At 37.6% G+C, this 15,249-nt stretch overlaps 1 protein-coding gene across 1 annotated transcript in view; it reads right to left on the bottom strand.

The window, feature by feature from the left end:
* Positions 1-487: 487 nt before the first annotated feature.
* The window catches only part of Cdh6 (cadherin 6), a 49,818-nt gene continuing 35,056 nt past the window's right edge, over positions 488-15,249 (bottom strand). The window contains exons 7-11 of the mRNA XM_076856181.2: positions 10,500-10,636; positions 7,665-7,786; positions 6,479-6,596; positions 6,103-6,354; positions 488-978 (exon numbers count right to left, since the gene is read on the bottom strand). Of these exons, the coding sequence (XP_076712296.2) occupies positions 488-978; positions 6,103-6,354; positions 6,479-6,596; positions 7,665-7,786; positions 10,500-10,636 (1,120 nt within the window). The remainder of the gene's footprint in view (positions 979-6,102; positions 6,355-6,478; positions 6,597-7,664; positions 7,787-10,499; positions 10,637-15,249) is intronic.

Here is a 15,249-nt window from a genome sequence, read left to right as displayed (position 1 = left end):
CTCATGAGCTGATATATCAGGAGTGACTTCCCAGTGGCTCTTTCTTTATCATTACTTTTTAAAAACTATAACTATATTTTTATCAATAAAGCACAATCCCTTATCCCGTTAGCATGTGAAATGTACAGCTGGAGCAGTCTGCTGACCTGAGGCAATGGAGTCTAGTAAATCAGTGGCCAGTGGTAGCCAGCAACTTCCAAACTCGCCCTAAGAGAACAAGTGAAAATACTGCTCCCTGTCCTCTCCTCGCGCACACGCCTGCTGGGCTGACTTGGTTAACTGGATGCACTAAAAAATAAAAATTTGCCTTGGAAGCTCATAAAAGTGTACTAGAAAAGAGTCTCTAACATTGGATCCACAAGGACTGCAGCCATTGGCTTTTGGAACGGGTAGAACAGAGAACCCTTTACGGAATAGTGGATAAATAGAAAGAAATAGCCACTTCACATATTTCAGTGTCGTATTGGAAAATGAAAAAGGCAACAGATTAGGAGTCTTTGTCACTGTCCACCCCTCCATACATATCTGCCAGCTTTTTGAACCGAGGGCCCCAGTCACTAAGGTAATCGTAGTCTTGATCTCCATCTGTGGTCACTGACTCCAGAGAGCTCAGGGAGTCGGCCACGGAGCCGGTGCCCTCATAGGCATAGGTGGCCAAGGAGTCGTATGGGGGGGCCGTGGGGTCCGTGTCATTTTCCTTTAACCTTTGGTTAATGAAATCTCTGACATCGGTGTTGTCACGAGCTGTTGGAGTCCGTCGGGGTAGGAAAAGAGCTTCAGGCACTATGTCCCTACGCAATTTGTTGTCCTCTATGGCTTCGGGATTCCTCAGGGTGCCGATATCAAAGGCCTGGGTGTCCTCCTCTCCACCGCCTTCATCATTGTAACTGACAATGTTATCTCTGATGTCCTCTTTGGAAATGATCAAAGGTTCTTTCTTCCGCTGCCTCCGCAGAGCTGCAAACAGCACCACGGTCACTGGAAGAAGAAAACAAAACAGAAAGGGAAGGGAAAGTTAATTTGCTGCCCAATTAATGTCAGGAAGAAATACTATGCTCTGAATGTGAAATTTTAGAAGTTCTCTTGAAAATGCAGAGTCGACTTTTACTTCTTTAAGGATGCATATGCCTCTGTCAATAATCAGATCAGAACCCCAAATATTTGAAAGAAGGTTATAATTTAAATAGAAGATAAAACACCATCATGTTTTGTCAGTAGCTCCTTTTTGGCTTTGAAACAGCAAACTTGTTTCACGGTAAGAAGAAATAAAATAATAATAAAAAAAAGCGTGGCCATGGTGGAAGTACCGCAATAAGGGTGCAAATTATGCCAAACACCTAGAATGCCCTGAAACTGGTTTTGAGGACAAGGCTGGCACCTTTGGGATGTGTCGAAGGGCTTGCATAACTCCACCTCAAAAATAACTTTTGCACTATACCTTCTTTTTTCTTGAGAAAAGTGTAAAATTGGTTTAAAACCCAAAGTAGAGATGTGAATGTTTGCATATCTTTGAAACATACAAAGAAATACAATTACAGATAATTCCTGGAGAGACCCAGATTCAGAGAGTCATTTTGGACCTCAAGATCCACCAACTTGCATGGGCAAATAGTAATACACATTCCATAGTATTTTTATTCAAGCTAAATAAAACAGACATTTACAGGAGACTTTTTTTTTTTTTTCCAAAGGTGCATGGCCCATCAGTTTGTTACCCAGGATGTTTGTTCTTTTAACTTTTTCCTTCTAACACAAATTAGAGATAAAGCAAGAAGTACATTTAAATAGCTCCTGATCTTTCTTCACAGCTGGTCTGGTAGAACAAAGCTGGCTACCTGTAGAGAGGCACATCTATCTACAAATGGACCTATGGGTGGGAAATAAAAATGTAGCAACAGCTTACAGAGAAAACAGCCATCCAGGGCAGAAAATGCATTATTAACCTAGGTTTGTCCAGAGGAGTTTATTACAGGAAGTAGAGTAATGTTTTTTACTATCACACCCACACGCAGCCCAGTTTTTATAAGCTGTGAAGATTGAATTTTTACAATAATGGCCTTTTAGTGATGAGTATATCCACCTATGTAATAAGAATGTGTGTACACCATGTGTCTATGTTATAATTTCAGACATTAATAGTCATAATGATAATAGGCTACCTATTGAAAACTTTCTCCATGTCAAGCACTGTGCTTAACGTACTGACTCTCTACAAAGTAGTGCCATCATTATAATCCCATTTTATATACCAGAGAGTAGAGGCTTAGAGATATCACATGTATGAGCCATTCAAATCCAGGGCTGTCAGACTCAAAGACCCACATTCTTAACTGTCATGCTTGAAGCATATTTGATTCTATTTACAAAGGAAATGCAGTTTTGCCATTGTCAAGTGTGTGGTTGTGCAATTGTCTGTAGTGTCTCTTGCTGCGAGGAGTATCTTGATGCCTCATTTGTCACATCCACCCTGGATATCCATTCACTCTTTAAATAAATACTTATGTCAAGCTTCCTCTGTGCCAGATACAGTTCTAGGTTCTACTGGGGAAAAAAAAAAAAAGACACACAGCCCTGCCCACTTTCTAAATGTGAAAGTTCATATAATGGGCAGGGCTGTGAAATGATGCATGCAGACAGTGAAATGGTGCATGGAGACAGTAAGGGAACAATGTGTACGATATAGAAGGAAATTATGAGGTGATAAGTGCCATGTAACCAAGGAAATGCTGAGCAGTACAAGGAGAGCAGGAGCTTATCTGCATGTTTCAGGGGCTGTGCCATGTTTTTTGAGGGGAGGTCATGCCATTTAAGCCAAGACATGAGTAGTTATACAAGGTTCTATGTGCCAAGAGGAAAGAACTCTGGGAAAGGCCCCAGGGTAGGCATGTGTCTGCCAAGTAGGAGGAAGAGCCAGGAGGCTCACGGGCTAAACCACAAGGAACCCGGGGGAGGAGAAGAGTCGGGACTGGCCACGTTCCAAGGGGGCTCTGAGGCTTCTGTATACCTTTCATCTTTCCTTTGGTGGGCATGGATGTGGAAACCTACAGGGCTTTGGGCAGAAGGATGCCCATGATCTACTTTTACATTGATTTCCAGTGTGACAAGTGACATGGATTTGCAAAATAGGGCTGTAAGTAGGACAACCATTGGAATTAGAGAAGAGAACCAAGCCAAATATCCCTCAAAGATTTCCATTCTGATATGCATGAGTTCTTTCACTTATTTAAGGCAAGACAGCAGGTGACTATCATTTCCTAATTATTCTCCAGCTTAAGGTACCTAGATCGATCTTTTATTCTAGTTTTATGCACATCTAAAAGTACAATAATCTAGACCAGAGAAATCACGTTAAACAATTCAAAGGCATTTATTCACATATTAATTCTTGTATAGCTAAAATTGTCTATATTTTTTTCTTATTAGCCCAAAGCACATCTGAACCAAAATTGCTTCAATATAATCATCTAGAAGGGAGATCTTTCTAAAGCTTTTATAAACTGAAAACATAATTTCTAAGCATGAGGAGTAACATTCTAAAAAGGTAATATACCTATGAAATGCCCTTACCAGAAACTGAGTCTCCTTTTTCCCTACTCTTATGGGGCCGGAGAATAGCAGTGAGATTTGAGTGTGGATGCAGGCACTTGGGCAAATTTAGTGTTCAAATTCTATCATAAAACTAGAAGAGCATCAGATCCAGCTTAACTTAAATAATTTGACTTTTAAAGTCTGTTTTCCTTTTTTTTTAAAATTTTTTTTTAGTTGTTGATGGACTTTTATTTAATTAGTTAATTTATTTATATGCGGTGCTGAGAATCAAACCTAGTGCTTCACACATGCTAGGTGAGCCCTCTACCTTTAAGCTACAACCCCAGCCCCTTAAAGTTTGTTCTTTTATATGTAAAAGAGAAGAAATAATACAGTACTTGACATTGTTGTCAGGAATGAGTTAATAAATGTAAAGTTTTGCAAACTTTGAAGTGCTGTAGAGACATGAGATATAATTGTGACGTTTTTATAAATACTAGATGCCACATGGTCTACTTTTTTCTCTCTTTGGTGGTGCCGAGGATTAACCCGAGGCCTCAAGTGGGCTAGGCAAGCACTCTAAGCACTAAGCAACAGCTCCAGCCTGATTCACTTTCTCAATGTTGGATTTCCTCATATATCAATGTAATTTTCCTCTTCTGATTTTTCCTCTTCTTGCCTACATTTCTTCAATTGTCCCACTTAAGTTTGGCCTCTTTCAGCCGGAAATCACCTTGCATTCCACAGGGCTGCAGGAAAGTGGAGTGCAGTGTGGAAGCACCCAGCCTCGAGGGAGAAAACCTGGGTTTGGAACTTGGTTCCACCATCTGTTACATGTGTGACTTGACCACGTGCCTTTGCATCCTGGATCCTCAGCTTTGATGTTTAAAGTGCAGATAAATATATACCAGGTGCTTCTGAGAAGTGAGAAAAACATTAGTACAGCTCCTTGCCCAGCATCTAGCTTAAGGTGAGGGCACTTGGGTAAGTTTGTGCTTAAATCACATCATAAAATATGGAGATTTGCAGATCTGGGTTAGTGTAAAATGGTGTGACCTTTGTGAGCCTATTTTCTTATCTGTAAAAAGAGGGAACAACACAGTGCCCAGCATTGTTGCCAGGAGTTAGTTAAGGTTAAATCCCATTTTCTTCCTTTTTTTTTACTGGGTATAGAACCCCCAAAAGAATAGACAAGATATGGGAGGCACTGAGGTCAATTAGTTATAATGAAGAGACAGTGAATTCACTTGGAGGAAGGAAATGAAAAGGGAACAGAGAAGTAAGCTAGTTTGAAGGAAGAAAAGGAAGAGGAAAAATTGGATTGATGATGAAGGAAAGGAAAAATCTGATTTAGCAGATGAAAGTTGGCTCTCCTTCCATAGACTACAAAAAGAGTCTGCATGCATGAGTATAACCCTGACAGCTGAGCACTTCTGAAAATACCCCTTTAAAAAAGAATATTCACGTCCTTCTCTTCTAAACAGTTTTATAAACCCACACCATTGGAAATGCCAATTGTCTTTGCTCACTGTCAGTTTCTATTTAAATGTCTTAAAATACTTTGCCCACATCTTAGTTGACAAAGGGAACCACGGTTCTGCAGGGGAGTTTCAATTCTCCTGTTATAATTAGCAGCATGGATTTGGAATGTGAAGCTCTTGGGCAGGGATCCCTTAGCGATCTGTTCTTAGAGACACATAGGTCCTCTTTTACTCTTCTTGGGATGACTCTGTCTTTATTTTCTTAAAAGACTTTCTCCTCCTACGTGACGCAACTTCTGACTTTTATTTTCATTTATTTTTTTCATTGCATAGGCAAGCTTTACAAATCTTGCTTTTGTTTTTGGAAGGGTTGTACTAATTAACATTTCCTTTCTTAGTTCACAGTCATGGACCTGATTGATAAACTTTGCTTTTCATTTCTATTACATTCATTTCTTTGGAGTCTCTGGTTTGTTCCCTTAATCACAGAAGTTTCTTATTACTGAGGATGAGAAAATATTAGACATTTTTGTATGTGGTAACCGGAGAGCAAAGCTAAGAAAATAGTCATTTAAGTGGGTAGATCAAAATAAGTTTACTGGGTTAAAGAAAATTTCATACTTTAATTTTTCCTGTATGAGAGAGAAAAAGTCATGACACTATTCTTTTTACTTTTCCATTGATCATAAACTTTACCTTTATAGAAGTGGCCTTCACCACATCCTCCATGCTGGGTGACTTTCACTCTTTCAAATTTAACAATATTTGACAAGTTAAACATTCAACAACAAATGAAATGAAAAGGCCATATGTATATAGCCCTTGAATCCCCTTGAGATTCATTTCCAGTCTGATAGACAAGATGCTCTTTTGGTGGACCAATTCCCCGGGCAAACAAAGATATGGGCAAGTTCCAAAGCCATTTCAAGCAAAATGAGTTCATGTTTGAACAACACAGATTCTCAGCATATAACTCTACTCACCTAGATCAGGCTGTATGCCTTAATGGGGGAGGCGGAAAAATCTAGAGTGTCACAGTAACAGTGTGTGCCCCTCACCAAGGGGAGATAAGATGCAGGGAGAAGCAGTTTACCTAGTAGGATCACGATGCATAGAAGGATGGCCACCAGAGCCCCCGTGCTCAGTCCTGTGGGGTGGATGAGGGCTTCCGCGTGGCAGGACTGCATGTTCCCATGGTGGTCACATGCACAGACCCGGACAGTCACTGTCCCAGTGCTGCTTTGGACTGGGTAGTCGTTGTCTGAAATGACCACAGGCAGGAGATAGGTGCTCATCTCGTGTCTATTATAGCCATTTTTCCGAGTTAAGATTCCTGCTGTGTTGTCTGGAACCAAAAAGCAAAGTGTTAAGTGTACATGGACACTACATCGTGTATTGGACCAATTATGATGGGAATTGATAGTTGTATGTATAGACACATTGATAGAGAAAGTAATGAACGTATTTACCTTTGTTATCTTGGATGGTAAAGTTTGAGCCACTGACTGCTTCAGGGGCCAAAGAGAAGGAGAATTGGTGTCCACTGTAAGGGTCGTCCTTATCAACAGCACGTAGAGTCTGAATCAACTGAAATAAAAACCACACGGCTGCTCTAAAGTTCTGATAATTCACAAGTGTTTCTTATAGTTTTGTAGTGAATTGCTTGATTTTATGATTTTTTACTTCTAATTAAAAATCGTAGCTTTTAAACTTCCAACAAATCCATTCTGTTCAAAGAACTGAAGGGCTAGATAGATAGCCACAGAGTATGGGATAATTCCTTCCTGTGGGGTGTTGTTCTGTGCATTGTAGGATGTTTAGCAACAACCCTGGTCTCTAGCCTCTAGATGTCAGAAGTACCTTCCTAATTGTACAGTCAAAAAATATCTCCAGTCATTGCCAAATAGCCCCAGGCAAATATCCCCTCCCTGGTTGAGAAACACTGATAGGAAGTGATACAAAGTTATAAAATACCACAATGAATGAAACAGCCTTGCAACAGGACTAAATGGAAGCACTCATTAGACAGCCTGTTTAGAAGTACAATCTTGGCATGGATATAAGCTACTAACTGACAAAAAACTAAAAAGAAAATCAGTATATAAAACATAGCTTCCACTTCCCACTTTCCCATGTACTTTAATAGTGCACTTCTATTTTGACCAACTGGAACATAATTTTTATATCACTGGCAGCAAAGACTTATTTCAGGTGGCAACAAATGGGTAAAATGGTAAAACATTCATGAATTTGTATTACTTGTACAGATGGGCAATGTAAATAAGTAAAACTATGAATTATAGGCAATTATAAAGTATGTCCTAGTTGTTACTTTCAAAAAAGATATGATAATTAACTATCTGTTCACCCATAAAGATTTTTCCCATGACACTGTGACTCATCTATTTTAATGAAAAAGACTGATTTGGTATCAGCATCAGTTTTCAGGAAGTGATGAACTTCCAGTTCTTAAAAACTGTTTGTTCTCTTATGCAATTTAAACATTCACCCTAGTTCTTATTTATGGTATTAATCTTCTTAACACTCACTTCATTGATAATTCAAAACTAGCCCTCAGATCTGTGTGTCATATGAATTATTAGAAGACTTAAATGAAGCACATTCAACTTGAAGGTACTTTCTGATGAAACTTACCTGATCTGCCTTTGCTTTTTCACAGACAAAGGTTTCATAGAACTCAGCAAACTCGGGGGCGTTGTCATTGACATCTAGAACTTTAATATATAGAGGTACTCGGCTGCTTTGCTTTGGATTATCTGCCACATACCAAAAAGAAAGAAATAGGCATTTATATGTTGATCACCAGTTCCCTGTGGACAACATTCCCTCTCTCTTTCCTCCTTATTCACCAAGAGATTCCCCTTGGCTGCTGTGAATACTATAGAGGCATTGAGCACCACTGAGGACATGAGAAAGAATGCATCGGTTTGGTTCTTCTACGGTTGATACACCTGGTGGAAATTCCTACTTGTGTTGATATGATTACATCTGCATAATACAGCCTGAGGCCACACAAAGTAAGAATCGGCATTTTAGAGGTAGATTTTCAAGGACACAAAGCAGGAAGATAGGAAAAACATGGACAAAAGGAAGGTGAGAAATGCATCAACCCCCAGGATATCAACCTATGTTATTGGTCTTAGTTTTTGTGTGAGTGCTGAATAAGAGCTGGACATCATGCTAAGAACTGTGCTGGATTAGCTGACTTGACACACACTTCTGAGGTAGATACAGTTATTGCCCCTATTTTATAGACGAGGAAACTGAGGCACAGAGAAGTTAAGTAATTTATCCACATTCACAGACATAAGTAAGAAGTTGAGCCTAGGTTCAAACTTGGGTCTGTCTGATTCCAAAGTCCAGGTTATTCACCTTGGATAATGGTTGAGTGCAGACAATGTCTTAAGATATAAAGTATTTTGTTTGTCTTTTATATTCTCCTGGTTAGTTGAAAGACATTGCTGGTACAGAAATCAGGACTTAAAATCTCTTGCCTCACCCTTTCCATCTATTTCACTCTTATATCTATTTGTTGGCTCACTTCATTAAATGCTAACATCAATAAAAATTCTAATCCTAATATTAGACCATCTAAGATTCATATGTGCCGCCATTGTTTAGGGTGCTGGGAAACAAGGGAACATAAAATTAGCTTGCTTCCTGGAGAGTTATTCTACTATTGGAATAGACAAGCTGTACACATGTAAGTATATAACCTATCAGTTGGTCAATGCTATGGAGAAATTAAATGGAAAAGGGATTGAGACAGACAAGGGTGTTATTTTTTATTTTATTTTATTTTTTGGTACCAGCGATTGAACTCTAGGGTGCTTAACCACTGAGCCATATCCCCAGCCCTTTTTATTTTTTTATTTAGAGACAGGGTCTCACTAGGTTGCTTATAGCCTCACTAACTTGCAGAGGCTGGCTTTAAACCTATAATCCTCCTGCCTTAGCCTCCTGACTGCTAGGATTACAGGCGTGTGCCTCCGTGCCCGGCTGGTATTACTTTAAATAGGATGACAAGAAATGGCTTCTCTGATGAGTCACCATTTGCCCAGAGATGAGACTGAAGAGAAAGATTAGGCCCCTTAGGTATTTCTGGAGGTCCTGGCAGAGGAAGCAGCAAGCGCAGAGGCCTCATAGTGGGAGTGAACTGACTTTACACAAACTCTTGATTTTTGACACATCAAAGGTAGTTCAGAGGTTGTGACAATAAGATTCTGAAAATCCTTTGTGTCCAACATTTTGCTCATGCCACTGTTCCAAAGTTAGAGTGGCTAAATATGAATTTTTAAAGGTCTGAATTACTAATACTTTCAAATGTGTCACAGAAACATTAAATCCTAAAAACAGGATTTTAAGGCAGAAAGCTTAAAATACTTATGAAGTGAATTTCATGATGTTTTGAAATATGGTCCTTCTCAGTGGACAATAAGTTTGTAATTTTCAAGCTTTAATGGTGCACTGTTACTGGTATCCACAGTGAATACAAATGTCTAATGAGTTGTCCTTGTCACTATCAAAAGCAGGGCTTCATTGGCCCATATTGGTTACTTATTATACCACCCCATATCCTTCAGCTACTTCAAATCTCATGAGTTATGTTGACAAAATATCACTGCAATGGACTATTTGATATGGAATATTTCACTTTAGATAACCAACTGAGATGAAAATGTGTAGAACTTTAAGAATTAAAAACAAAAACTAAATATAGTTATCATTTAAAGTCTAGTTTTAAACACTAAAACATTATTTTAAAGACCATTTTTTATTTCATGTATCTCAGTCCAAACATTGTGTTTATAATTCATATTAATTTTCATTGAGTATAATCATTTTATTTGAAGTATTTTTTTGGCACTGTGTTTCTTTGCCTTAGTTTTCACAGGGAGAACCATAAAATTCATTCTGAACATTTTATTGATTACTTGGTGATCTGTATTGCTTACTTTGATATACTATGGAAAAATGATCATTTGTGCCTCTTAATTCTGTCCAAATTTCAAAATGGAAATTCTAAGAAAGTTTGAGGAATAAATATTCACAAGATTTCTAGACCATGTCTACATTTTAAAGACACTTGAACTCTTTTTTTTCCCTCCTCTGTCTTTGCAATGTCGGAAAGTCCATTTTTTCCAGCTGTTTCTGTAATGCTCTAACTTTACATGCATTTTAGAATCAAATCTAGTAGTACCAATCCAGTCTTACTCTCAATCAAGTCACCCTCTCATTCCACTGTTTCCAAACTATAAACTTCCACAATTTCCTCTCCGTTTAGGAATGAATCACCCCACAGTTAGAAGAAACATCACTCCACACCATTCCAGGGATTTTCCCTCAATACATATTGAGCAGGATCATCGATGTGTGGTGTGGTGACGAGTTTTGGCCATGCTCCATGAGCCCTAGCTGGGACATGCACTCCATCAATCAGGGACAGCAGCAGTACCAGGTTGGACTTACTAATTTCTGTCGCTATCACTGTAATGTTGTGCCACAGTAGTGTTTCTCGGTCAAGAAGTTTTGAAGTAAAAATTGAACCATTTCCAGAATCAATGTTGAAGATTCTGTCCATATCTGTGTGTCGATCAACAGAATACCTGAAAATGCAGGGTGGAATTTAGAAAGGCTTTGCAATTGCTATCCTCACATCAAAAAGCAATATCCAGCATATATGTCATATGAATTTCTTTCTACTTATACTGCATATTTAAATACCTAGAACTTAGGGCTGGGGATGTGGCTCAAGCGGTAGCGTGCTCGCCTGGCATGCATGCGGCCCGGGTTCGATCCTCAGTACCACATACAAACAAAGATGTTGTGTCCACAGAGAACTAAAAAATAAATATTAAAAAAATTCTCTCTTTCTTTAAAAAAAAATACCTAGAACTTAATATTAAGCAAAATATCCTGAGAAATCAGTTCTTTATGATTGAGGTGTTATTAGTAAGCTCACTAGAACAACGTGCATGCTTTTAAGGGTCACCTCTACAGTTTTTTAAAATATATAATTTGGATCAAGTTTTTATGGTAATTACATATTTTGTATTTTAAACTCAAGTTTATAGAACTCAGAATGAGTATGTGTATTTGTGTATAATGAAGGAGTTGGTTATTTTTTGTTATTCATTTAATTATTATTATTATTATTATTATTATTTTTGGTAAGAAGCAAAGGAAAATTAGTGTGGCCAAGCTTAGTGAAGAAGGAAAAGGAGGTAGGAGATGAGATTGGAGAGGGATCCAGAGTCCAGGCTGTGGAAATGATGGGTTGGCTTCATGAAGAGCTGGGCTTTATTCTAAATTCACCATAAATTTACCAAAGGTTTCCAAGCAAGGTAGTATCATAGTCTAAATCATGTTTAGCAAAGATTGCAGGTTGAATGGAAGAGAATGGTTGGATGGTTCTGCCACAAGCTGATGGAAGAGGAGGGAAAACAGGTTTTGGGGACTGCCTTCAGTTCCATTTTTAATGCATTGAGGTTGAGGTGCCTGAGGAAGGTCCAGGGGAAGATACCTAGTTGGATGCATAGGATAAAGATCTGGGCTGACAACCTAGATTTCTCATTCAACATCCAGTGAAAGGGGAAAAACACTAAGGACAGGATCACTGATAGCACCAATGGGAGAACAAAGACCCACCAGGACAGAGCAGTGGTTGGATCAGAGCAAGAGCTGAACACTTAAGAAGGGGAATTTGGAGATATTCAAAGAACAAAAGTGATGTCTTAGAAACCAAAGGACAGAGTTTTCAACCCTGATATTGATAGAAGACTCATAGATTTTGAAAATCTAATCTTATTTACAAATTTACCATCAGTTTTTAAAAAGTTTATTTATGTATGTATGTATTTTTTATGTTTTTAGAATAGCCATGTAAGGTGAAAAAGTACTTATGTATGCATGTTTATGAGCAAACAGGCATTTAAGAGAAAACACTGAAGAAAGTTGATGTTAAGGGCTGTAGAAAATGTGCATTTTAGATGAATTCTCAAAACTTATGTTATGATAGGAGCTTTATACACGTCATCTTAGAAATACAATTCAGGCAAATGATTTAACTAGTTGGAAATATGGAATTATTATGAATGCTCTGGGAAAAATTGTTACTAATTGATAATATTATACTATGTCCAAAATGTTATTTCAAGGAATCATTTTTATTTACAATGTAAGTAGTGAGTTATAATAAACAATGTGTTTTACCTTAGTAAAATTTATTTTTGTCATCTAGCAGGTGTCTAGATGAAATAGACATTCAGTTATTGTAGGCTATTTAAATCTGACTTTAAACATAATTAATGAAGTTTACAATGGGTACAAGTTGGGTTGGAATTTTAGTTTCAGTGTATGTAATCCAATGATTTTTATTATCAAAACAGTGGAAACAGATGAAAAAGCTATTGCATTTGCCCTGTCATGAATCAACATTTACTAAGAATTTAGGCAACAACATTGAATTTACTTGATCACCTTTCTTCATTTTAAATTTGAGGATGATAAATATTTATAACACATAGTTAATTAACAAAAGGACATCTCAATATTCATAGACTTTGTGAGACATTCAATAATTATCTACAAACATATTTTTTCTCTCATGAAAAATGTCAAGCTTAAGAAGTGCCGCTTAGTGCCTTTATAAGCTGCTACAATTATATACAGCAGTAATCTTTTTTTGTTCTTTGTCTTTTTGCCTCCTGTTACAGTTTAAAGTTTTACAAGTAATCATATTTTTTTTCCATCAAGTCTTGAAATAAAGGGTAAGCAGTGAGAAAGTTTTCATTGAAGGCAGCTTTAAATTTTAAAGGAAGAGGAACTATTTAAGAAATACTGAAGTTTGTATTATTTTCTCCTAATTGAGAGACTAAAAAATTAGCAGAAAAATCTAAAATGTCCACTTTCTGTATGAAAAATTCTTTTACATAAAGCCTTATTTGCTTTTTGTTTTTCCCTAAAGCAATTTCAATTTATAACAGAGACATTTACCATCTATAAACATTGATTGTAAACATCACTAATAGAAAGCAAGGTAATCAATCCCATTATGATTGTAGCAGATCATTCTGCTGGGATGTCCTCAAACCACCGCCCCCACCCTGGCTTCAGTGTATTTGTGATTAAATAATTTGTCTTCTAACGTATCCTCAAGGCAGGAAGATCTCTGGGCTGGGAAAGGAGGTGTGTCTGCATGCAAATTTTTCATAGTAGGTATTAATAGTGACATAAGATTCTTTCATGGGTTTCAAAAGGCATTGGTGATAAAATTTGTTGGAAGAAAATTATGTTCTTGTGATTAAAGAATTAAATATTATAGCTGCCTAATAGTAAATCAATGTTTGGGGAAGAAGGATCTTAATTGTTCACCTAAAGTACTACATAGAACCTAGTTGTTCAATATTTATGCTTAGAATAACCTAAAACTATGTGTAGTTGTACTTTCCTAACATAAGAATGACTTTTATCCTAGAAAAGGAATCACTGGAACATATATTTCTATACCAATATATCTAGGTGTATTTCTAGCTTTGAATCTATATTTGTATATCAAATCCATATGCACCAAGGGAAGTCTGGAAGCAAAAACAAGCAAACAAACAAACAAACAAAAAACCTTTAAAATTAACTAACAGTTAACCCAGTTTGACAAGCTAACTACTTCCTTTCATAAAACATGAAGTAATACAGTGGGTAAAAATGGTATTTCATATAAAAAGTAACATAGATATAGAAGTATATAGCCTATATTCCCCAAAGGCATTATCTCTTAAATTAAAAACAAGTTGATCTATTCAAGATGTAAGTGAAGCTTGTATTTGTAAACTTTTGAGCATTAACACTTTTAAATTGGACTTGACACTGATTTGCTAAGATATTTTTCCTTATGCAGTTAGAATATACTCCAAATGAGAGAATAATTGTGAGAGCACTTGAATCACTTGTGCTATGGAAGTGAAAGGCATCTTTCCTTTTCCTTATTAATAATATTAAGCATGGATGGAGAAATACTTGATCCAAAGGCTCATATGTGGCTGCTTTGGGTTGACACAGTCCAATCCAAGGTATCTTATAGAAACTCCAGTAGAATGATATGACAAGTCTATTTGCTTGAAAATAAATCAGGCATTTTTGTATTTTAGATGTGGGGGTGTCATAAGTTTCATGGAAACAAAGAGGTCTCCATGGCTAAAAAGTTGGGAAACAATTGCCTTACAGCCTCAAATTGTTTTATCTGCAGTAGCATTCATCTTGTAGCAACCCAGTGATCATTTTAAAAAGTAGCTTTGCAAGGTAATGCTTCTACTCAAAGTGTTCAGTGGCTTCTCAACTCACTCAGAAGAAAGTCCAGTCTCTACCACGGACTATAGGGGCCACATAGGACCTGCCACGCTCACCTCCGCCATCCAGCCCTCCCTGTTGCCTCCTACCTGGCCTCTCCTCCCTCACTGTCTTCTAGCAGCACAGGCTTCCTTGCTACTCCTTCAACACACAAAGCAAGAGCTGATATCAGGCCTCACCCCTGCTCTATCCCTTCTGGGAATGGTCTTCCCCCAGATATTAGCATACTTCATTTCTTCGTTTCATTCAAATCTTTGCCCATTGATTCCCTACCACTGAGCTTGACCACACTATTTAAAATAGCACCTCATTGAGTCTCTGTTTCCATACTCTGCTCTATTTTACTGCTTGGAATTTATTTTCACCGGATGCATTACATATTTATCAATTTTTTATTTCTTTCTATAAGCTCCCTGCAATCAGGACTTTGTGTCTAGCATTCCCTAGTTCCAGGACATGCCTGACATATGGTAGGTGACCTGACCAGAATATATTTGTGGGATTCACAAGAGTTCTCATACAGCATTTTTGTTTGCTTACTGTATTTATGAGGAATAATTTACACAATGATATTCAGCTTAGCACTTTTCTCATTAGTCACCTTAGTTACTGGCTGAAGGTTGGAGGTTGCTAGACTCCAGTATTTTCATAAGATTCTACAATATTCAGAGCATTAGTGGTTCCCAAGAGCAATGAGGCTTTCTGGAACACATGATTTACAACTAAGGTGTCAGGGAAGTACAGGGAAAACAGAGCTTGCTTACATAGTATAAATTTGGATTCTGCTTTATTAATTTCCCCTGGATTTCACAGACATATAGCATGAAATGGTTCTTGTTTTTATTTACATCTGCAAGGGGAAAAGTTATGCATC

The sequence above is a fragment of the Callospermophilus lateralis genome, chromosome 5 (assembly GCF_048772815.1).
Source record: "Callospermophilus lateralis isolate mCalLat2 chromosome 5, mCalLat2.hap1, whole genome shotgun sequence".
Taxonomy (NCBI): domain Eukaryota; kingdom Metazoa; phylum Chordata; class Mammalia; order Rodentia; family Sciuridae; genus Callospermophilus; species Callospermophilus lateralis.
This window is presented reverse-complemented; position numbering and strand designations above follow the sequence as displayed.